This window comes from Hyalella azteca, unplaced genomic scaffold (assembly GCF_000764305.2).
Source record: "Hyalella azteca isolate HAZT.00-mixed unplaced genomic scaffold, Hazt_2.0.2 contig17412, whole genome shotgun sequence".
Lineage (NCBI taxonomy): Eukaryota > Metazoa > Arthropoda > Malacostraca > Amphipoda > Hyalellidae > Hyalella > Hyalella azteca.
This window is the reverse complement of record NW_025947196.1, coordinates 154375-179768: the sequence shown is the minus strand read 5'-3', so window position 1 is coordinate 179768 and position 25394 is coordinate 154375. Positions and strand designations below refer to the sequence as shown.

General features: G+C 35.8%; 1 protein-coding gene across 1 annotated transcript in view; it reads right to left on the bottom strand.

Moving 5' to 3' along the window:
• The window catches only part of LOC108677865, a 135063-nt gene that overhangs the window by 11057 nt on the left and 98612 nt on the right, over positions 1–25394 (bottom strand). Inside the window, exons 5-6 of the mRNA XM_018166168.2 lie at positions 23341–23549; positions 14178–14269 (exon numbers count right to left, since the gene is read on the bottom strand). Of these exons, the coding sequence (XP_018021657.2) occupies positions 14178–14269; positions 23341–23549 (301 nt within the window). The remainder of the gene's footprint in view (positions 1–14177; positions 14270–23340; positions 23550–25394) is intronic.

Below are 25394 nucleotides of genomic sequence, written 5' to 3'. Positions count from 1 at the left end.
ACAAAGGAATGAGGCTCCTTGTAGATGTGATTGAGCTTCACGATCTCTCACAGTGTTAAGGAAATCATTTGTATGATGATAACCAGCCAGCAATCTTGGATATAATTAGTTTTTTTATTGTGGAAATTTTTGTAAAAATTATACAAAATAGCTTAAATTACTCATTGTCGCGTGTTCAAAAATGATCAACATTTGAGAATAAAACAATCACTAGATGCTTATGACACTTCATTTTTCGTCTATTGGATTAATCAGTTGATTTTGAATTACATCGCGCGATTCACAGACTTCAGGTAGTATCACAAAAATTGGGAATTGTTTCAATTCATTTTTGGCGAAGCAAATAAGTTCATGTCTTTATACTTTGCGATATTGTTCCATGAGTTTAGGCGTAATCCGACATTGGGATATAACCGCCTTTGATATCAATTTGCTTCACGTGTGTGTCACATTAAGCAATTTGCTCCATGTTATACTTTTCTCGATCACATCCTGCAAAGCTTGAGACTAGTGACTTTTTGTACCTTTTTTACTGCAAGTATCTCGTATGTGTTAATAAACTGTTTTTTACTTTTAAGTGATGAAATTTACTTGGATTGAATTGTTGTGTTTTATACTCAGACTGAAATTTATTGCGTTAATTATAATTTGTTCAACTCACTTTTTGAGATTATTATAACAAATTAAATATTATGTGTAATGATGCAATAAATATTTTGGTTTTAAAAGTCATGAAAACTTACAAGCTTTTTGCTGACCCTCATCAAAATGGGGTCGATGGGTGCGCGATATACGAGTTTGCCTGTTTTAAAATAATTATGATGTTTATTCAGGGTCTGTGGATATTGAGAGTAAATATTATTTATATCAGATAAATAATGAAAAAGAAACCGGAGCCCTTGACACGAAATTAAATATTTTTAAGCACCGGCAAATGCTGAATTCAATGTTGGATTTAATTACTTGGTTTGTTTGTTGTCATTCACGTTTCAATTAACGGCCCGGATTAATGATTAAATTAGAGCTTATTGCACGAGGTAAAACAATGAGGCTGTTGAGTGCGTCGACAAAAAATTTCTGATCTCGGAAAAGCGTCCGGCATCGTTTTCATTTTAAACTAGAATGAAGACAGTGCAAGCAGTCATATAAAATACATTAAAATAATTTAAAGCAATTTGTCGATATGGTTATTGTTGAAAACTGTATTAATTTTTAAACCATAGTATTTTGTATGCGCTCCACTTCGCTAATTACGATAGTTCATTGATCGACTTAAAATGTAACGAAATAAAACTCACCAGTTCTAGGTAATGGTTTTTGCGATTGTGAAGCAGCTAAAAACTTATAAAACTACAATGTATCAATGAAATCCTGTCTGCTGAAGTCCCGATGAAAACATTTATTAAATTGCTGCAACAGAATATTTCTTACTTTTGACGCCTAACACCAGTGACTTCAAGATTTGAATTATATATTAAGCAGTAAAAATACTAATGATTCATGCTGAAAATGTTACGCCATCGATCGGGCTTTGAGATCAGCGTCCAGGTAGTCTCATGAATGTCAGGCCTTGATGAATTAATGAATGCAGTGATGGCACCAACAAGCGAAGGTGGTAATAGAACCTTGTTGTTCATAGTACTGCGTTACTGTCATGTCCATGACGACCACACTGGTTGGTGGTTAGAACCTTATAAATTAGTAAGTTAGACCACCCTGGGAGACACGTTTGAACTCCTCGTGTAGGCAAGTTAAGAGAATACACGTTAGAACCCCGTATCTCACATTGCGGCAAGTTAGAACCCCCCTTGCCACACTGTAAGCCATTGTAACACTCATCAGGTAGGTAAGCTAAATCCTTGATTAAGGCACGTTATAACTTATCGTGCAGATAAATTGGACCCTAGTGATAGGCAAGTTAATTAGTTTTTAAGGTAAAGATAAATTCTACCCCACTAGACGGTAACCAAGTCCTTCACGTGTAGGTAAGATGAACCCCAATGAAAGGTACGTTAAGACCCCCAAAGGTAAACAATTAGTGTTGCTTTTCACCTCCACCTTTTATTGAATTATGCGATTTAACGAAGCCCTCGAATGTTCCACTTCGCCGCCACCGCCTCGGCAGCTGGAAACAAAACACGGCCACGGAGCCTGAATGCACAATCCCCATCGGCTCAATATTCACGCGCCTTCCCCTCGCCAAATATTCGCGGAAATATTTTGGACCAAACAATATCCCTTGAAAGGGAAGGGCAAATAGGGGCGATCTCGGTCACGAAAAACATGCGCGATCTCATAATCGATGGAATACGAGCTGGTAAAAACAAGCTCCTCGTTTTATTTTGAAGACAAGGAATTGATTGTTATTCAGGGGTGATGGCACATAGAGGGCTTAAGAAATAGCCTCGTCTGTAAGCCATTCTTAGAGGTGTCTCATTGGGTGCAAACAAAAGGAATTAACAGAGTTAGTTTTTCATTACTGATGTCTCGATGTCAAATATTGTTGCATGATATTTGCTTAAACGTATCATGTCGTTACATTTAAGTAATGCTGGCTATGCTGCGGTGACATCGATGCTTCACGTATTGACAGCGGATCTTATTAGAAAATTTTGAATGAGTAAATGATCTGATAAATTAGCTGTAAATAAAAAATAATGCTGCACATTACCTGTGGCTGCACAAATTATCTCCTAACTTCCAGCGGAGATTAAAACGATCTTGGTCCTCAAGATAGCCGGATTGACAATGGCCTTCAAGCAGAAATTGAACATCATGCGGATAAAAATGTGATTTGATACATTTTAGGCTATAACCGCCATGAAAAATGATTATTAATAGATTTTCCAAACTTATTAAATCTTTTCGAATCTTTTGAAATCTTTAAATCTTTTTAATCATAAGAAGAATCATATCAAATTTTGAAATTCCAAGTGCTTATCTACTTAAACTGTAAATTTTAAAAGTAGTTTCAATTGGAAAACTTTTCTTCTAGGAAGTTACTTCCAATATTATTCTTTGATATAGTTATTTTCTCACAAATAAACAGATTCCACTCGTCATTCGCATTTGCTATTTTTTCAGTTCAATATCATTCTGAATGGTATTTAACGAATATATCATCTACTCGCCACCTACATATGCTATTTTTTCAGTTCAACGGCATTGTGAATTCTATTTAACGAATATATAATCAACTTTTGAATGAATACGTAACTTTCCCCGCAGCACACTTATCATATCACAAGCAGTAAACGTGCGAGGATGAGAAATAAATGAATATATATAAATGAATGATTCAGGCCCTGGGATCTAGGTTGTGACCTGGACAGGCAGATCGATGCAGCCTGCGGCCGGTCGCTTCAATTCCGGCAAATGAGCTGTAATAAGTTAATGACCAACCAAATGCGGGCCATCACAACCCTTCTGCTGCTCAAATTATTATGATGAAAAATTGTTACTCCATTGCGTAAGTTCATGAAATAATGTAATGAATCATAATTCAGTTGATGCAGGAATCTTGTAGGCAGGAATTTCGTTAAACGTTGAATATTTCGGGCCCTCTTATTCATTCTTATTAATTACTTTCCGTGAGACGGTAGTGACCGGAAACATTGCAGAGGCTGCACTCTTAAAACTCGTTTAACCCTTCGTATACTGGCGGAAGCTTTCGGTCTCAGGCCTTTAAGCACGAATAGTTATGGACGATGAATAATGTATATGTACACAACGAGTCATATGAACGTAGCGTCTTAAGTAGACGTAGCGGCCGATTTCTTGTCTGTGAATTTTGGTTTTTGCTTAAAAAGCCGTCGCTAATTACCGGACGGAGTACGAATTTGTAACTTTTTTTGATAATATGGACCCTGGCCTCTTACTTAATAATAAAAGACAAATTAAGCGAATATATTTATTTAAAAAGTAGTTTTTGAGAGAGGAGCAAAATATTAGGCAATAATTCGATCACGCCATGAAATACTACTAGCCCATTTCTCAGCATGAAAAATTAGAAAAAAACTTGTTCACTGTCAACCTCTCTCTAACCTGTTTTTTTCCTGTTTCGCTTGCATGTCCACGTGCACACCATAAAATATACTGAAACTATTTGCGCAGGTGCAAGTTATGTTAACTTCGGGGATGACCCTCCAGCACTTATTCTTCATGAGAAATATGTAAGTATTAAATCGTTTTGGTTTGAGAATTCGCGACGCTATGCAACAACCCTCTGCACGCCTAATCTGAGACTATGAATGGCCTAAGGGAATGGCATGTGTTCAAGCTCATTGATGTGAGAAGTAACAATCATCAGGCTCTGAGCTCATAATTATAGGTCTCGTGCTACTAATCTCTACCGTGCTACCTATACCGTTGGTTACGAGAATTATTATGAGTATAACTAGTACTCAAAACTATCACTATAAATAATACATTACATTTTTACAAGATAACCTGGCAATTATAATCTAAACTATATCATGTGCCTTATATTGGGTTTAATTTTTGCTCGTCTGGTGCTGCTTGACTGCATGGTTCGCTATCCGAAGCTTGTGGATTAATACCGTATATATGCAGTGACAAATTAATCTAGAGGTAAGACACACGGCATCTTGGTGTATATAGCGCAGCTGTCCACCTTCCTTGTTATTTGCATCGCTCATCGTTCCACCGCTCATCACAGGTGGAGTAGAGCAGATTTCATGAACCAAGCATGCGATGTCATGACTATTCGCTGGTCACAACAGGAACCTAGCACATGCAGCGGGCATATATCACTGTAATTGGCGGCGATCAAAGTCTTGTTTGTTTAAGGCAGCCGTGCAATGGTTCCTGAATGGCGGGCCCAGCTTCTCCTCTCGTACTTGGCAAGGATCGTGTCTCTTCAGGTGTCCACTTGTGACTCTAATGACCTGGAACGCCACGAAATTGCGCCGTATCCACATCTGAATTGCGTCAGCAAGGCACCGCAATTACGTAGGAAATGAACCGGAATTGCGTCCGCCATGCAGCGGAATTTCACCGCAGAAAAGAGGTCGTTGTTTTGCTGTAGTGATGGACTTGTTTCTCGACTTAGTTAATTGTTTTTTAAGCAAAAGCAGAATTTAGCTGCTTGGTTTTTTAATCAACTGCTTTTCTTGGTTTTGAAAAATGGACGAAGTGGTTAATTGATTTCCTTGTATAATGAATATACAGAATTACTGCGGTACTTCCTTTTGGATTCGCAATTTTTAAGAAAAATTTTAACCCAACAACATCGCTTCTTTTTCGTTTCTGCTGAATGAGCTTCGTTTTGCCGGCGTTGTAGTTCCCGGAAAATTTGGCGAAATTTAGCTAAAAACTTTAAATACGTCCAAGTTTCAATTGAAGCTGAATTAACCATGAAATTTCAAATGAAAACAATAAATAATAAAAAATATTATTCGATAGCTTTAGAAATAAATAATAAAAAATAAATTTACATTCACTTTTTTACTTGTATTAGAATAGGTAGTAAAAGTGATAAGTTGTAATTAAATGAAAGTTCAAATATTTTCCCGAAATACAATGCAATGTAGAAATTTTTTATCTGAATTTAAAGGCCATATTTAGTATTAGTATCTAGTAGGCCACGACCATGTTGCACACATACGAAAATTTTTTACACGACATGCCACGATTTCATCCATACCTATAGACAATCAATGCACGAAACAGCCAAGCCTTACCAAGACCTTGCACGACACTGGACAATATTGCACCACGACATTGCTCAAGCTTAGCTAAAATTCATCGAACATACACTCCACACCGTGCGACAATTTCTCCACTGAAGTATAGCTGTCTCTCGCCGTACATTTGGTCCGAGTTATTGTAACCCGCAATCCTTTGTATTTACCACGCTGCCGCCCCATGAAGAAATAAAATTGCGAGCGTCCGTGTTCGATGTTGTCCCAAATAGAGGTAATATTGAGGTCGTTTATACCATCGTATTTGTAGAAGTGTATTCATGGTCCGATAAAACGGAATAATTTTAGGGAAGAAATCGAGCATGAGTTCGCTTAGCGGGAATCTCGACGATTTAAACAAGATCTATTCGTTCAGTGGGGCTGTGAAAGTCCTTGTACTCGCAAAATAAAGACGTAGATATGGCCATAACAACGAGTCCAAGTTCCCAGGCAAAATCTAGGTAAAGTGAATTGGGGCAAAAATTCAGAGCGAATATTTAAAATGATCGTAATTCATGGTGCCATATGGAGAACAGAATAAATAATCATAAAATTTTCCTCAATGGGGAGAAAAATCGATTGATTGCGCGAAATGAGGCATAGGCTATAATATTAATACTTTTTTTTCATTTGAAAACAAACAGGAAAGGATGAATCCCTGTGAATGGACACAAACCATTTCAAGTTGGATTAAGATTCCAGGTGAATTATATTGAATCTTCTAAAATCCATAATGTTTCGTCGCCACTATATTCAATTATAAAAATGCTCAATTATTATTTGAAACTAACCTCTCATGCTCAAAGTGTAAACAAATGAAGCCCAAATATTTTAGGCAGTGAACTTTTCCCATAATTATGTAATTATAATTTTTTATTTCAATATACAAGACAATTAGGGAAAGGTATAGGAACTCGCTAATTTCTTCATTGCTCCACTTTTTAAAACCTTTAATTATTATGTAGAATTAGCTTTAATTATTTCTCAAAAATAAAGTAGGCATATTATTTAATTCATTTAAAAATCTGCCAAAGAGCGTCACGACTAAACCGGCTCAATTTAATTCGAAAGGATTTGTATAATAGAGAAACGGTATTTTTAGTGAAGTTTTAAGCAATCATATATATTATTTAAAAATTTTAAAGTATAGTTGTTTCGTATAAAATGGGAAAACCTGGAACCAAATACGAGATAATTATTGTCGATATGTTATTCATCAGGCAACGATATATTATTTATGGACTCACTTTAAATGATGTAAAATCCAGTAGATTAAATATAAAGTATTATTACTTGTAATATCTATGAAAAATAGTGAAGAACTGGGAATTGTTGCACGGAAAATATATAGCGTGGATCTCTCTTAATGTATGATTGAAACATAGATTTCGTTCAATATAATACGGATGGCATTATTTCCATTGTCCGATCAAATAAGTGATAAACAGGAAGGACATACAGAAGTTTAATGTGAACCGTTGATTCAAAAGATATTTTGATGCTTTCTTCCAAATGATCTGATCTGTGCATTAGGTTAAAATGTCACAAATTAATTCGGAAGCATTCATGATTTTGTATTCAGTAATTGTGAATTTGCAGGGGGATTCATTCAATGGGGTTCACGGAAATTTTTTTTCATGTTTCTGTTTGATTTTCGAAATAAATTACCTATGGACTTTACCTGGCAAATTCATTGCAAGCAAGTAAAGGGGACGTTTATTTTATTTTAAAGTTATTTCACGTTTAGCCGCTAGCGCGTTCGTTGTGTTAGTTCATGAAAATGTATTTAAAAGATTTTTTTTTGCGAATGACATTGTTTACACGTTTGCTTTGTGTTTTGATTTTTGCTTGTCTTAACCTCTTCGACTATTTTCACCGACGTTTGTCATTTTCTATCGTATTTTAATTGTTACTATTCATTTTTCTAAGAGCATGGGGAGAACTGAAACGATTCATTTAGTTTCACTCAGATTCATATACAGCGATTTTTTTTATACTTGGACTAAATGTTTTTCCGTGGATGGATCTTGAAGACGGTATTGTATGTAGACATGACGGTATTGTAAGTAGACATGACGGTATTGTATGTAGACATGACGGTATTGTAAGTAGACATGACGGTATTGTATGTCTGTCTCTTATACACATCTAGATGTGTATAAGAGACAGATGTAGACATGACGGTATTGTATGTAGACATGACGGTATTGTATGTAGACATGACGGTATTGTATGTATAAATGATGGTATTTGGATGAACGAAATGAAAAGTCCGAATTGTTTAGATTTTACAGATTTAGTTGTGACCCTTAAGTATTTAATTGCCATCAAACTTTCGGAACGGGAGTAGAAAAGGAATTCATTGTTAAAGGCTGGCTTGAACGGGTCTTTAACATATTAAAATTGATTAATTTGAAAATTAGATCGTCGTTATTATGTGATTTTGATTAATGAAATATAGAATACCGGGGTTTGTAAGAAACGGTGAAGCCGAGTTAAGCAGTTGTAAATAATTACGGAACTTTATCAATGTATTTTCCCAAAAGCTAAGTTAGAAGTAAAAAAAGTGAATGATAAACGCACGTTTGAATGAAAAAAAAGAGGGAATAAGTCTTAGAAATGTTCTCAAGTCAGTGGAATATATTGGCAGAGAAGTAAAGATATTCTACAACTTGCAGAAAACTTGGAAATTGGCTCAGGAAAAAGTTACAACGGGTAAAAGTTCTCTTAAGCAACAGGAACCGTCTAAAACGACGTCAAACTTTCCTGAAATGGATGCCAAACTTTTCAGACGAGAAAAAATTCAAAATTTCTTAAATCTAAGAAGACAATAGTTTTAAATCCAGAATCTGCCTACTCATGTGAATACTGAAATGATTAGGCAATAGTTATTTTTAATGCAAGTTTTTGTGAGGACCGGAGAATAATATTTATATATTTACAACTAGTAGTTCAACATGGGTGTTTTTTGGGATGTATAATTTTTTTAGATTCTAGAAACATGTTATCTGAAACCTTATCATCCTGAATACCGCGCCAGTTATCAAACGAACTCAATGTGAATAAGGAATGACCCGTTGAATCTCACATTGAAAATTGCATCACTGATAAATCCCGATTCGTCTGCTTTTTTGAACTTCAAAGTAAACTTTAATTTTTCTTTATAATTGATAACATAAATTACCAATGTTATCAATGCCCTTTTCTCCTTTACTTTAATTTTCTCGAACTGTGCTCTAGTATCCCTTAAATATTTACGGTGTCAGTTTTCGACTACACACACACAAATAAACTCGAAATCTTATTAAGAGATATAATACATTTTCTTACATATTTATTCCTGGCCGTCTTACATATTGACTTCAGAAATATGGTTCCCAAAATCATTTAATTTGAACGACGTTCGCATTAAAACATTATGTAAACATCAATGAACTTGAAATAAACTCAAAATCCTTACAAAACCATCATAATGAACCTAAGTGGCTGATGAAGAATAATTGTACAATCTTCTTCATTGCAGTACAAATGAATGACCATATTGGTTTTTTAAGGTAGTATTTTGTGCCGAACGCACTATTAATATAATATTTGGATCTGATCTTTAGATTTAAATAGTCGCTTTTGCTCACACCTACGGTTCTATGTGCCATGATTAACTGAAGGATCCGGTCACCCGCCGTGTAACTGCCACACGTCAGCTTTTTAACCGACTTTCATGTGCCTTGTAGCCGCCGTCCAGATGGCCGTTCAATGTAAGATTGTTGCAGGATTATTATTTGGTTGGTTTAGGCAGAGATGATAGCAATTTACAGTCGTGTTATTATATAATTTTTCTTTAAATATTTTATTATTACTATTCGATGTTTTAAATTCATAGTCATAGAAACCATACAATATTTTTCAAATAGTCTCACGCAATGAACCTGATAATATCTCATGGAGAATAGAATTATCAATTTTGAACTTTTTCCTCAATTTATCTAGCAAATGCAGTTTGTGTGAAAGTTGTAAGTCTTGAATTTACATAAAGGGTTTTGCAAAATTGCGAAAGGAGCTCAGCACTAGATAAAAAGACCAACTATTGCTCGGTATCAACAAAACCAAAAGCTCCTCTTTTTTGAGCTACGTGCTCTGGAATCAGGGCCAAAAAACTTGGTCAAGTAAACGAAAAAATCCCGACTTACAGCGAAAAGTGTTTGCTTTTGAAAGAAAATGTTTTGACAGGACGGTACTTTACCGGTTAAATGTTCAAGGCAAATAAAAATGGTTTAGAACATGTCGGAACGTTGTTTTTTTAAGGGAAACGTTATGTGTCTGCAGCGCTCTTTCTATGGCGAGTCAAAAGCAGGAATATGGCTAGCATTGTTTGGAACCAAAAGTGAAATTAAATTTCATGGTTGTCAACACTCGCAGAAATCTGTGTCGATGGAAAATCACATGTTACTGCTGAAGGGAAAAAACCCTTGAATGATTTTTGTGAAAGCGCAAGACATTTTCAGAAGTGAATATTCAAAATTTCAACTAATGAAACATAACTGTTAACGGGCTTTGTAAGGATTGTAAAACTCGTCCTAGGGATAGGCGGGTGAAAGTTCTCTTGCGACTGGAAAACGCTCCCGTCTAACGGGCCAGAACTTACGCCTGCAATCCGGCCCTGGGCTCGGTCGTAAAGTAAGGCCGTGTCGCAGCAGCGGATGTACATTGTTGCAGCTGCGCTCATCCGCTCCATCGTAAGTCTCTTCTATGGTCATGTGCCTTCCATTTCCAAAAGGGAAACGCAGCATTTTATTGGGCCTACCACCGCAAAAGTTTATAAGCAATTCTTTCCTGGACTCCCAAGCTGGAAGGCAGCTACTTTACGGGATTAACATATGGTTTTTGACTCACAAGTAAGATTTCCAGAACTTAATAAAGGATTTTTGTCGTCAGCCATTATCGTTATGCAAAGAGAATGGTCATCACATTTCCAGAATGGCATATTATAAGACTGCCTTAAGTAATTTAATACCAGATTAAGACAAGGGTACAATAGTCGAGCGAATTTAGAAGACTTGCTTTACATTTTCATGAACAGTTCAGAAATTTTATGCCGGAAACGTTCCATTTGACATTGAATATTGTATGTTCGGTAAATCTAACATCTATTTAGGGACACGAAAAATAGCTTTATTCCAAATTTGCGTTCCCTGATTTTTCTATAGGGAAAAATTTAAGAAAAATACAAAATAACTGAAACCAACTACTATAAATAAATCTCTTGATACGAATAATATTAAACTGCTCTCCTCCTGTCAGATTAGTTAGTCCTAACATGAATATGAAAAACAAGTTAGCTCAACCGCTACAGGAAGAGAATCAGAGTGGCTTAAATTATACGTTTCTTAGGTCACAGCTTCAAATTCAGCGACGACTGCATTTGTGTCAGGAAATTTGAAACTCGAGAAACCGCATTAAATCTAGAGGAAATGCGGATGTTATAATTCAACGCAGAAAGATATTGGTACAATTATGATAATAATTTTTTGATGCATCTCAATTACGAATTCACAATGAAGTCATTTTTCGAACATGTTTCTGTTTCATGAGACAAAAATACTGCGAAAAAAATAATGTACATTATTTATCGTATAACGAACTTCGTTTCCAAATAACCATGTAAGAGTTTAATCTTCAATCTGTTTAATCTTCGTTGTATACAAAATTATAAATTGATGCCGGCAAGCCTTTTCTTTATTGACATGATTATATTTAGTTACACAAAATAAATTTAATGATGTAATCGCGTTTTATTTTCAGTTGTCTCGCTGAAAATGGCGATATAGTACACCGCTTTCGGGTCCACTCTGTGGATGCAGCTTACAAAGTTTCTTCACAAGATCACCTGACTCAAGTGCGTTAGCTTCCTCCGAAATAAATATGCTTAACTGTATTTTTATGTAATAAAAAATACTTTCGAACATCAATTCACCAATAAAATAATTGGCCAGCAAATTGAACTGTAACTAAGTAAAGCAAGGTACTAATCGCGAGTTGTAAGGCAACTCTAAATCATTTGGACATAATTAAATTTATGCACATATGGACGTGAGTTAGTAATTTTTCTGCTTTTGGAAATTACGTTAAGACATGACTTGAAAACTTTTAGAAATGAGGGAACTGGTTATGGTGTACCGACAAATGGAGATCAAGTTAAAAAAAATGACTGTGCGTTTAACTATAAGCTTTTTATCAAGTTTTTGGTAGATAGAAAATGAAATCCACTAAAAATTTTAAATGGCGACGGAAGAATTCTCAGTGTAAAGCCTTATCTAGCGACTGAGTTTCCAGACGCTGATTTCAAGGGACTCAATCCAATTACCGTTAATCAAGGCACGGCATTCGTTTTTCGCAATGATGAGAAGCCAGCTACGACGAGTGCTAAAAAACAGTCTCGTCCAAAAAATTGGACCGTTAAACACTTTCCATCTGGACACTCGCTGCTTTGTGGGTCTTAATGACACTAGCGAAAGCGAGAATTTCGGAGGCGAGAAATTCCTCGTCCAAGGAAAAGTTTCCGTCAAAGTTGAATGAAATGTTGCGAGTGGGTCGGCGACTCGTGGCGCAACAGATTATTTTTCTGAAAAGTTTGCTGTTATTCGCGACATTTCATGGGGGCGTTTTACTGGCGAAAATACGTTTCCTGGAAGTGATATGGATATTTGACTCCTACAATATGTCAATGTTTGAATAACTGAAATTAATTTCAGCCATGTTGATGCACCTCTAAGGGGTATTTTCGGGTAAAGTGTTTATGTAAATCCAGTTGATCTGATAAGAAAAATGTTCTAATTAAGGAGTGAGCGCTCAATGCTTTCGTTTTTCAATTCTGTAGGAAGTATTTGCAATTTCCCGTTAGCTCAATATTTCCCTGAAGTGTTTTAATGAAGAAAACATCTATTTTAATTCGATGCTTGGAAAATATCGACCAGAATCTGTACTAAAACGTACTGGGAAGGAAAGTTAATTGCGACTCTGAACAAAATTATTGATAATTCGAGCTTTATAAAATCGACCAGAGCCTTGGTTGTTGAGCAACACAGATTTTTGCAGTGATCGCTAAAAAAGTTCCGTTTAGAAAAATAAAATTATCAACAATTATTGATGAAAATGTTAGCAGCAATAAAATAATTTTTGATAGCAGCTATAAAATAATTTTTGCCTGATATCTTTTATCGAGAAATAAAAGTTGAGGTCAACTTCATAATTTCAACATCAATCTTAAAAAAGCTTATTTTCTCGCACAATTTGTTGGGATTTAATTTTCCCATTTGAGATTCAAAGAGGATTCAATGAGGTATTATATTGTTTTATAATTGAGTCGACAAGTGACCTTTTCAGGCTTCGTCGTAGAAATTATAAAATAATCACAATTAATTGCCAAATTTAATTATTGCAGGATAATGACGGTGCAGGTAATTAATTAATGAACGACATGGAAGCCGTGCGTTGGCCGCTCGAAATCAATATTGGAAAATTCGACTTTACATAACTTAGATTTTTAATTGGTTTACTTATCTATTTCTGTTAACACTGTGGTTCAATCAGTGCATTAATTAGTCAGTTTTACTCAGTCATGCGAAGTTTGACTGTGAATTATTTTCATATTTTCTTTATATATGAAGCTGGTGTATTTACGGGTTATTTGCAAATTTAGAGGATTTTTAGTATAAACGAGATTCATCCTGAAAATGCATTAAATAAATATCTTCTCCTGCTTAATATTAGCAAGTTATATTATTACTATTGCAACAGGGTAGGCTTGTAGAGTACCTTCATATTATTTCTGACATGTCGTTTCAAACTTTGACAAGATGAGGTGAGATTGTATACATGTGTGATTTGTATCAACTGCTGGACATCTCATACCTGGAAGAATGCCAGCCATTACAATTGCAATTTTTGTTGAAACTAATGCATTTTAAGAACGAGGTTATGTGGTATTTTGAAAAGTTAAGTGGCGATAAAGGCTCAGAGTGCTTAAATTGGTATAACCAAGAATGCTATTTGGAGGTCTTTTTTGAGAGGGCTTGAAGATTGGTACTAAGAAAACGTTACATCGGTAACTTAGTGATTGGTGAATCAACAAAATAGTAAGTATAGGAAGTTTAAAAGAATTATGTCTGCTCAAAATACTTTATCAGTAGAAGTGAATATATCGACGGTAGGCGGTAGTCAGAAATAAATTAACACTTTGGCACATTCACACGATTACCAACTGCTAAATTGTACTAAACTTATACTAACACATTTATCTCTAGTTGAGTATTGGAAATCATAAAATTGAACAAATACTCGAAACTTCTAAAGGGACCATTAATCAACTTCCAAACTCATAGGCTATTTTGTAGTAGTAAAAATACAATAATAATAATCATAGTAATACAGATGGGCATATTAGTAGATGTAATTAGAAGCACAGCTAATGGCACTGACCGACATCTCATCGGCAGGGTGGTCGACGAACTGCATCTCTGACTCCTCGCCATCCAGCAACACGGAGACGCTCTGCTCGCCTACCTCATCGTCTGCAAACCGAACATGAAGAGGTAGGAGTGAGGGTGAGATGTTACTTTTCATATGGAACGTAAGATGAGGTGTTCATGTGGAACGTAAGATGAGGGGTTCAGATGGAACGTAAGATGAGGTGTTCATGTGGAACGTAAGATGAGGTGTGAGGTGTTCAGGTGGAACGTAAGATGAGGTGTTCAGGTGGAACGTAAGATAGGTGTTCAGGTGGAACGTAAGATGAGGTGTTCAGATGGAACGTAAGACGAGGTGTTCAGATGGAACGTAAGATGAGGTGTTAAGGTGGAACGTAAGATGAGGTGTTCAGGTGGAACGTAAGATGAGGTGTTCATGAATTTGCAAACTTACATTGACCTGAATTTATTTGATAGGAAATTCTTGGACGAGCCATCGACTGTAAAGGTAATTTTCGAAGATGAAAGATTTGGAGGGGAATCGATTGCTCAATTGAATAGGAATCACATTTCAGAAGTCGTATTTTTGAAGAGATGTAATTGTCAAGTCAAAATTATCCTACACGAGATTAGAATGTCATTCATGTAGAATTTTTCTCGTTTTCGCAGGCTCTAGGTTTAATTTTCGGGACATTTAGATGAACATTTTTTATTAATATTATAGAAGTGTAAATCATCTACTAAGAGGTGTAAAAAGGGCAAATATATTGAAAAAGGACTTTAATTTGCTCCTTAAATACATTATAAATACCAGTTATAATAATTTTAGAATATTGAAGATTATTAATTATAAGAAGGAGTATTATAATATGCATTATTACTTTCATTATTATAGTTCGACAATAACTAAAATTAAACCAGGAAATATAAATAGTTTTTGTGAGTTTTTAAAGAGAAAAATGTTGAGACCACAAATAATAATTTGTTCCGACTCACATCATGAAGCAGAATTCCAATCGTCAATGTGAAAATCCAAAATAAAATAGACAGAATTCAGAACAAAAATCGCCAATAATCACAACGAATATCGGTATCAGCATAGGGGGGTATTTGATTTTTGATTGTAAATTCACTGATTAATTGAGTTCGTTTTACTAAATGAATTCAACCGTAACGCCACTTACTAATAATGAAAAGCTGAATCAATATCTAGAGGTCATGAAATATTTTGCGCATACATCTTTTATATACAGAAAAATAGCTGTAATATCGGAATGCCAAAAACAACAGCAGCTGCGCTGTTTCCGCAAGCGACATTCAATTTGTTCAAGTTTTGAATTCTAGCTTATCCTATAGTTGAAAATTTTAGTATTCATAGAATACTAAAATATTTGAACTATTCAAAACGTTCATGGATCGAATTCATCAATTTGAAGTATTAAAATCGTAACTAAAACAATAAAAGACAAAATTTTTTAATCGTTCAAGTTTACAAGCCATGTAAATACATCATATTTTTTGAGAGCGAACTCCAGACTGAAATAAAAAATGAAGCCTAATCAACCCGTTAAAAACGCAATCATCTCGGCAATTAGACGGCCAAATTACCTTGATGAATTTTTTGTCCAATGATCTCACTAATCAATTTTGCATTACTAGGCAATCCCTCGGGCTTTAATAATTTATTGCATGGCACTAATATTTCCCGCGTGCGACCCATCGTTAAAAATTATTTAAATTAGTAATAAATTAAACTGACCAGCAGCCAATAATATTTTCATGCCGCCAGCTGAATCGGATGATATTTTCGACTAGATTTTAATTATATTTTTGCAACGATATTGTTAAAGGTAATGCGAGGATATTGTGAAAACAGTTTTGAGACAGTATAGTGATATGATAGTTATTGCAACAATATTGTAATGATAGTTCTGCCATAACATTTTATTGACAAATTTTCGACTATCCTGTTATGATGGATCTGTTGCGTTCTTGGTAATGTTAATACGGTTTTCTGCGAAAATATTGTGATGATATTTTTGTGACAATACTGCTTTGATTGTTCTCTGATACTATTGTTACGATAGTTTAGCAAAGATATTGTTATGACATTTGTTAAATCGATATCCCTATCATTGTTTACGTGCCATTTGGGCAATTTCTTCAAATATTACTAGGTACACAAGTGAGCCACTTTAAGATGGAAGCTCAGGTGTAACATTCTGATGACAACTTTGCCGAAATAATTCATTTGATGAAGCTAACGAGGAATTCAAGGCAAGATTTTTTCGTGAATTTTCAGAAAAGAAGTTTTCAGAAATCGCAGAATTACACGAACCGATATTATAAAAGACGATTAATTTATCGTCACACAAAAGATACTCTATTTTAATGTAAAATAGATTCAAAATAATTGTAGGTTGATCAAAATATAAAACCATTTATACATTTACAATTATTTCCCATGTAAATGCTATTAATGCATATAACATAGTCAATCGCTTGCACTTAAATAAAAAATTGACCTTGGAAAATGTATCCTAGTGAAACTATGAAAGACTCGACTATAAAATTACACATATTAAAAATAAAGGAGAAAAATTGTAGGGCGACCAATTTCTGATTTGAGATTTTTTCGAGATTTTTCAAGATGTTTTTACTGCGCTACAACAGCCTCCACAAAGCTGGCCTTTATGCCTCCCCCAGCGAGTCTGCCTTGGCACCCGCAGGCAACAGAGGATTTATTCCCCGGCCTTAAGGGGAAGTTGGGGACACGAGGAACCCGTGCTCCTTAAGAAGTTGGGAGCACGAGGCACCCGTACTCCTTTCAGGGGAAGTTGGGGACGCGCGGAACCCGTACTCCTTAAGGGGAAGTTGGGGACACGAGGAATCCGTACTCCTTAAGAAGTTGGGAGCACGAGGCACCCGTACTCCTTCAGGGGAAGTTGGGGACGCGCGGAACCCGTACTCCTTAAGGGGAAGTTGGGGACTCGAGGCACCCGTACTCCTTCAGGGGAAGTTGGGGACGCGCGGAACCCGTACTCCTTAAGGGGAAGTTGGGGACTCGAGGCACCCGTACTCCTTAAGGGGAAGTTGGGGACTCGAGGAACCCGTACTCTTTAAGGGGAAGTTGGGGACGCGAGGCACCCGTACTCCTTAAGGGGAAGTTGGGGACTCGAGGCACCCGTACTCCTTAAGGGGAATTAAGTTGGGGACTCGAGGAACCCGTACTCCTTAAGGGGAAGTTGGGGACGCGAGGCACCCGTACTCTTTAAGGGGAAGTTGGGGACTCGTGGAACCCGTACTCCATTAAGGAGAAGTTGGGGACGCGAGGAATATCTCGCAACATTAACAAATGCCGGGGAAACTCAATTAAAATAAAATTTTGGCAGCCAAGAATAATCTTAGTTGCTGCGAGTTGCAAATAAGCTGAGAAAAAAAAAAGAATTTTGTTTGCTGTTTGAAACCAAAACTAAATAAAATTTCTTCATTTTTAGTAGGATAGGCAAAAATAACAGATGGAAAAATAAAAACAATTAGCTTGCTGGAAAGAACTCTACGTATAAAGCAAGCAATTACACAGCATATATCGAAATATTTTATTGTGAAAAAACGGAGTTGAGGAAATAAGTAAAACATGATTTAAGTAAATAATTTAAATATGTCTCAGATCTATGTTTCTTTTCCCTAACAGTTGTCATTTTATTCGAAATCTCAAAAATTTTTACCTCGTTTGACTGAATTTTAGCTGCCGTTTTCGGTTGTTGTTTCAAGTATGGATATAACGATATAAATTACGAATTTTCCTTTATGTCTCTTAATATTTTTCAACACTCTTGTAGGCACAAAGTTTTCTAAGAAATCAGCTTCGCCTATGAACCAATAAAAAATGTTTAATTTTTCACACATCTAATTTAAAGTATAATAAAATGTAAAGTGCGTATAGGAAAAATTGGACACACAACAACATCATTCAAATTATAAAAAAGCTTTCAGAAGAAATCTAGAGCTAATTTATTTCCAAAGACTACGGACATATTCCGCAGACTTCCGGTCGGGAAGACGCTTCCTGAATAATTATACAATTTTTATCTGATTTATACGCGTGGCCGAAAGGCCGATGTCTGGCCATCCACGATTCAATCATTATTTCCTAAGGGATATCGATCACTTTGGCTGAGCAGCCAGGCAATTGAAGCGATGCAGTAGAGGCTTCCTTCAGAGGTAGAGCGGTAACTCATCAAAAATTTCGATAGGCTTCTAATTGACTTGATCGAGGCGAACGAGATTGCATTGACACGTGGGGATGAAAATGCGATTCTCTTCGACGTCACGCGGCGACGTGGAAGACCGGGAGGAAGACGCGTGGACTGAAGAGCTTGATAACCTTAAATAGTTCTAAAATGAAGACGGGTGGACTGTCAAGCTCGATACATTTGATTAATTAGTAAGAAGACGAGTGGACTGTCGAGTTTAATGCTCTTGAATAGTTCTAAAATTAAGACGCTTGGACAGTCAAGCTCAATGCATTCGAATAATTAGTAAGAAGACGAGTGGACTGTCGAGTTTGATGCTCTTGAATGTTTACTAAGAGAAAGACGAGTGGACTGTCAAACTTGATGCTCTTAAATACGTACTAATAGGAAAACGGGCAAACTGTCAAGCTTGAAAAAATTGAATAATTACTGAAGGAAGACGGGTGGAATGCATAGCTTGATGCCTTTGAATAATAAACATGAGGTAAACGGGTGGACCGTTGAGCTTGATGTTTTGAAGTAATTAATAAAAGGGAGACGGGTGAAAGAGCATGCTTCATGCATGCTCTTGAATACTTAGTGAGAGGAAGAAGAGCGGAAAAATACAACAAAAAGACCCGTTAAATAAATTTGTACCTTTAGAGAGTCGCATGTTATCTCCGACAGATTGTTGTCGAACAATATTTCTAATCTCAGCAGGGGCGTTTAATCCAAAAGTTTTACTAATATAAAGTATCGCATAACCTGTTTTTTCCATGAATTGAAGTTGAGATTTTATCACCAATGACGCAAGAAGACAGAGAATTTTTCATTAAAACGATACTCCCTACTTCTTGATGCCTATGATAATTTAGAAAACAGAGTCGGAGCAAGAAAAATGTCTCTCTCAAATAAGCCTCTTTGATACATGACGAAGAAAATCCACATAATGCAAGGAAGAAATGACCAAGTAAAAATTGTTAGCCACAAATATGTAATAATTTATATTTAGGGAAGGCTTCATCAATAAATGAGAAAAATTAATTTATCACACATGTAAATGATGAGGATTCATCATTAATTCGATCTAGCACTGTAACAAATATTCTGTCACTATTATTTATGAGGACTGTCCGCCTGTAATAAACTTTATAAAAACTATCACTTAATCCTCAAACCTTTTTGTTTAATTTAGATTCAACCATAAGTTACAAGAGTTAATATTTGAAGTTTTTGCTTCGCTTTGAAAACAATATTCTGCTGTGCCTTTATTCTGAATTAAAATTATAAGGCAGTAAATTTACCTGAATCTGGATTGGTACATGAACCAGCAAAAGTAATTGGACCTGTAAATCTACCTGAATCCTGGAAGGTTCACGAATAAATTAATTACCATCCATCTTCATCAAAGATACTTAAACCACATAAGAACGTGGGTAATTAATCCAGTCATTAATCTTGAACTAGTAAAATAATTTTAACTAGTGATGGTTAGTGTAAACCAATTATATTACATGCTCGCCAGACTTTAGATTATGAACACTTTATTCCCATTATTATGTTCATTGAATTAGATTCACTACGGCAATAAATTTTAAAAGGGTATAAAGTATCGAACTTAGCGTCCTGTTGATTTTGGAGTCGAGCTAAGCGTCATCTTGTGTCGATATTTCGCTTGAGGAGCAAAAATCGCTGACGCGGCGTTGAGCACAACTTGGTCCTCTCTAAATTTTCGCTCTTGGGGGCCGTGATGGAGCCGAAACTACCTCGGTAAATGGCTCTATAAAAGTAACAACTCGAAATGGAAGCGTTTCATGGTGGCCTCTAAATTTTCATGATGTCAAAGAATGAACAGTAAAGAACATCACCGGGAGCAGTCAAAAATTGACTTCCAAAAAATAGATAAGAAAGAGATTAAGGTCGGTGCAGATGGGTCAATTAAAAAGTAAACTAATTCAGAACCAAATGACGACAGCAAATTAAAAATATAAATACATTGCTTCGATATATAATATTATAATTAAAAGTTACTGAAAATTCATTCAAATTTGGCGCAAGTAATTAGTTCACCTGATTTTTTGATTGCTTCATTCGCTGTAGCTCGTAATTAGTTTCAAGTTATGATGCAAAAAGAGTCGCTTTGAAACCGCCCTATTTAGTTCAAACTAATTACTAACGAAATTGTTCGATCGAAAAACTGGTTGTTAATCACACTGAGAAAATAACCTTTTGTTCCACAGAATATGCTTTAGGAGAAGTTTAACGTTGTGTGTCGATTTAGTTTTGCGTCAACGTACGCGGTGTAGAAAATGACATCAAAAAGAGAGTAAAATAGAGATTAAAAATTTTAATTCGTGCTTTGTTGTCCAGGAAAATTCTGTAGGAGCTCTGACATAATTTCAGCAGCAAAATCAAATACGTAATTCTCAAAGAAAACATGTAAATTCGTGCATATGTAAAAATATCTTCCATAAAGAAAGAAAATCAAACAATAAATTACAAAGAAAAATAAACATATCAATATAATATTAAACAATAAATATAATATTGATTTAATTTGATCAAAATTCACTCGTGTTTTGAAACGTACTCTACGTCTGATGAAGGTATTGAAAACATCCATTGGCAAAAGAAACTTAATTTAAAATGTATCATTAGGAAGAATGTGCAACAAAGTCGCAGTCCGATCAACTAAAGATTCAATAATTGAATCGTGAATCTTTCTGATTGATCAGCTAATTAAATGCAAAATATTAAGACAGATAAAATAAAAATTTATAGGGAAGAGGGTCTTCCTGAATGAGAAAATCTTTAATTATATCATTTAAAATTGGAGCATTTGTACCCCAGCAAGCACAGATTCCCGTATTTGCAGCTTCTTCATAACTTATTATCACTCGCCTGCAAGATGACTTTTGGCCAAGTAAAATCGGAAGCAAGTTTAAATCAAATAAATTTAAATGTAACTTTTTAAATTCTGCATTAAGATGCGAGAAAATTTCTGCAAATTTGAATAACAGACTAAGACAGGCTGAAAATCAGATTATAATAGAATTTAAATATAGTTACAAATTTGAATAAAGTTCATATGCAATTTACTTAAAATTAGAAATAAAGCTAAAGATGAATTAAGTTGTATTTGTTGAGTTGAAGTTGAAGCAAGTGCGTGTGGTGGAGGGCATATCTTTCGGTGTATAGAGTAGCTGCTACACCACATACGCCGACGGATATGCCTTCCAACACCGCAGTAGATACTCCATGGTGCAGTAGATGCTCCATGGTGCAGTAGATGCTCCATGGTGCAGTAGATACTCCATGGTGCAGTAGATACTCCATGGTGCAGTAGATGCTCCATGGTGAAGTAGACACGTTAGGCCTTTGGTTACACGTAGAAGATGCCAGATAACAGTTACTTCGTTGAAAGTATTCACCATAGTCGCAAGGGATAATCAATATCATCAACGGTGTTAATACTGCTTGCCATATAATAATACGAATATATAGTCCTCATCCTGGGAGCAGTAGACATTCTAAACAGTAGACGTTGTAGATACTCCACAGTCCCTACCGCAAATGCAATACATAAATAATAGCACAAATGCAGCAGACACGATACAATACGAAGTAATACATATAACAAATTGCAACAATTTTCATCATCTCATTTATTAGTCGACTAATAGTTAGCGTTGAATGATGCCACATGGGATTTATTAAGACGGATATTCCGCTTCATAGTTATAGGTTGGGTGTGTCTGGGATTTATGCGCTTTACTGTAAGTGAAGATAAATCTTCGCAGTTACTTCTATAATTGAAATATTATATTGAGATTTCATCACACAAGAATTGTATTTTATGAAATTAGTTCCATTAACGCTTTAATTGGAAGTTAATTGACTTGATATCGTAAAATATGATGCTAGTTTCAGTCAAGATTGCACGATTTGTATAGAAATGGCGATGACAATATGAGATAGAATTTATATCAGAATTTTTTTAGAGGATTTTATTTTCCACTTTGATGTTGATGAATCAGGTTTAGTTCAGAATTCAGAGGTGTGTTGGGAATGCATCTTTTATTTATGTGAAATAAAACTGGCTTTTCAGTTCGCTTTCTCATTAAGTCCAATGGAGCTCATTAGTGGCTTCCCGCAAAGCTGGACTCATTACTGGATATGGATAATTAATGAGATTAATTTCTTATGGCTTCCTGGCACGGGTAATTAGATTAATTTGTAGGTGGGATTGCGATTTTTTCAAATGAGATTTCCAATCATTTTTATTATTGCATTTATATGAAGGCTTACAAGTCTGCTTTTGACGGCGATGCTCAAATAAATTGCGGGATTTTTTCTTTTTCTCAGCTTTTCAATTAAAATTTGAAAGCATTATACTCACGAATTGAATACGGTATGCGATGTAAAATCAAGCATTAAATAAAAGCAGAAATGCACCAGTCTCATATAGTCATGTTTATACTAAAAACCCAGCATATCATCACGAAGTTGCTTAAATTTAACTTTAAAGAATAGGTAAATGCATGGGCCAGAAATTGTCCTTACATCACGAACAGAAATTGATGTATTCACCTGATCTGAACAGGTATTAAGATAGTTGAAACTGTACCTCATTCATACTCAATGTATATAGGCTGAGCTGGGCAGCTCTACTTTGAAATGTAGCGGCCGCTACCGCTCCCGCTACATGCTCTAAATGTAGCGGGCGCTACCGCTACAATTGCTTAAATGTAGCGCCGCTACCGCTACATGCTCTAAATGTAGCGGGCGCTACCGCTACAATTGCTTAAATGTAGCGCCGCTACCGCGACCGCCACCGCTACTGAAAATTTAGCGCCGCTACCGCTACCCCTACTGAAAATGTAGCGGCTGCTACATGTAGCGCGCTACTGCCCACCTATGTATACAGGTTATTGCGCTCACCGATGGAAGTTTCATATGCGTTGATGTGTTCAGACGTCATAAACTGACGACAAATGGACGTTTTACCGACGCCTGCCGCCCCCAGCATCACCACCCTGAACGTGACGCAGCATTCAGACGTCGACGACGCACGACTTGACGCTGCCGACGACGCAGCTGAGGTTCTGAGGGAGCAAGGGTTCGACCAGGCGCCTCGCCACTTGGGGTTCCTGTAGGCATATGAATTACAGTAAATAATATAAAAATACAAATAGAAATGAATAATATGAAAGCGACTCGCCACTTGGGGTTCCTGTAGGCACACAAATTACAATAAATAATTTAAAAATAGAAATGAATAATATGAATGCACCTCTCCACTTAAGATTCCTGTCCGCATACGAATTACAACAAATAATATAAAAATAGAAATGAATAATATAAATTATTAATGAGGTCTGCTAGACTATAAACTTTTGCATAAAAATTTAAAGCTCGGCTTATACATTTTTTGTTATTTTATTTTGATCCTAATTACTCAGCATGAACTATTATTTTTAGGCTTTTGACCACGTGAGAGGTGATATTTGTTGATGTCATGTTGATATCCTGCATTGAATTTTTACCAACTGTATAATTTTCGGTTCATTTTATTCTAATTTAATTTTTAACTTAACAGAAAATTATGAAATTGTTACGCTGGAGGCCGGGTTTTTTAACCTCATATCAAAAATTGAAAAGTTAGATTTGCTAATTCATAACATGTAGTGAAGGAACTGCGATTTAATTTTAAATATGCAAAATAACAGATGCAAAAAACTACCCATTTGTCAACTCTTCGACTCTACTGCATTGCTGGCAGTTAAAGATTAAATGTTATTGATGCAACTGCGTTTGTACCGACTACTTTCAGTATCGCACTCTTCTTCAATGAAATTGCGAGGGCTTACTTCTCAGAAATCATGTTCGCAGCGCAACCGGTCCCGCGAACAATGACTTACGTTTAAACTTATTATTAAACCAAAGCAGGTGTCTTGATTTCCACGAGCATTATGAAATTCATTTCTAATTGTGCATGAAGAACTTTAAAGACTGGTACTCAGTTGCTTAATTTAAAAAACAACAAAAAAACCTGATAATTATTTCTGCATGTCGAATTATCAAGAGGACAATCATTGTCAAGAAAAATGTCGATGGTGAAGATTAATTGTTAAGAAAGACGAAATCATCACTCACATTCTGGCCTACTGAACTATAACGAATCGTTTATGTCAGAAGATTAATGAATAGCCTTACTGCATGAATAACCGCCAAGGAAATTAATTGTGAACAGGAAGTCGCTGCTACCAATTTTATGAGTAACAAAAATTGAAAACTCGCATGATTAAACTTTTACTGATATCGACAGTAACAGAAATAACTGCGTTAAAAGACATTGGAGTTGAAAACACAGTCCTTTTCTGCAACCAAACGTAACATAAATATCAGTACAAAAATTGAAGTTGAAATCCAAGTCGGTTTTACCGGAGCGGAGCGAACAGAAATAGCAGTATTAGAATCTTTGTGAGAACGGACTGCAATTTCGCAGTAGTGGTCTCTGGTCATTATTTGCTACGAAACGAGCAGCACCAGAAACATATGTTGACGACAGTGAACTCTCCGACTGCAGGGCATTCAGAGGCTGGCCGTTACAAATATGTATTGCAAATGAGCTTCCTAGTTTTTCCGTTTGTAAAACCAGGCCTATACGGCTCGCAGCTGGAGGATATTTGAAGGAAGTGGCGATATTTTGGAAGTTTGGTTGTGGTCTCAAAATAGTAACGGGAGTGAAATCTGAAGCACTCTAAGCAAAATATAAAGTCGAAATGTTTTTCGAGTTTATGGGTCTGATTTAATATGAAAATTACTGATGGGACAAAATAGATAGTGCAAAGGACTATCTTATCCGCTAGTCCTCTGAGACGGTTTACTAAGCGATTCCAAGACACGCCGCCATGGCACGATAAGAAACGAGGGTTCCATGACGTACGGATAATAGAAAGAATATGACAAGAAAATTCACAAGAAATGTATAC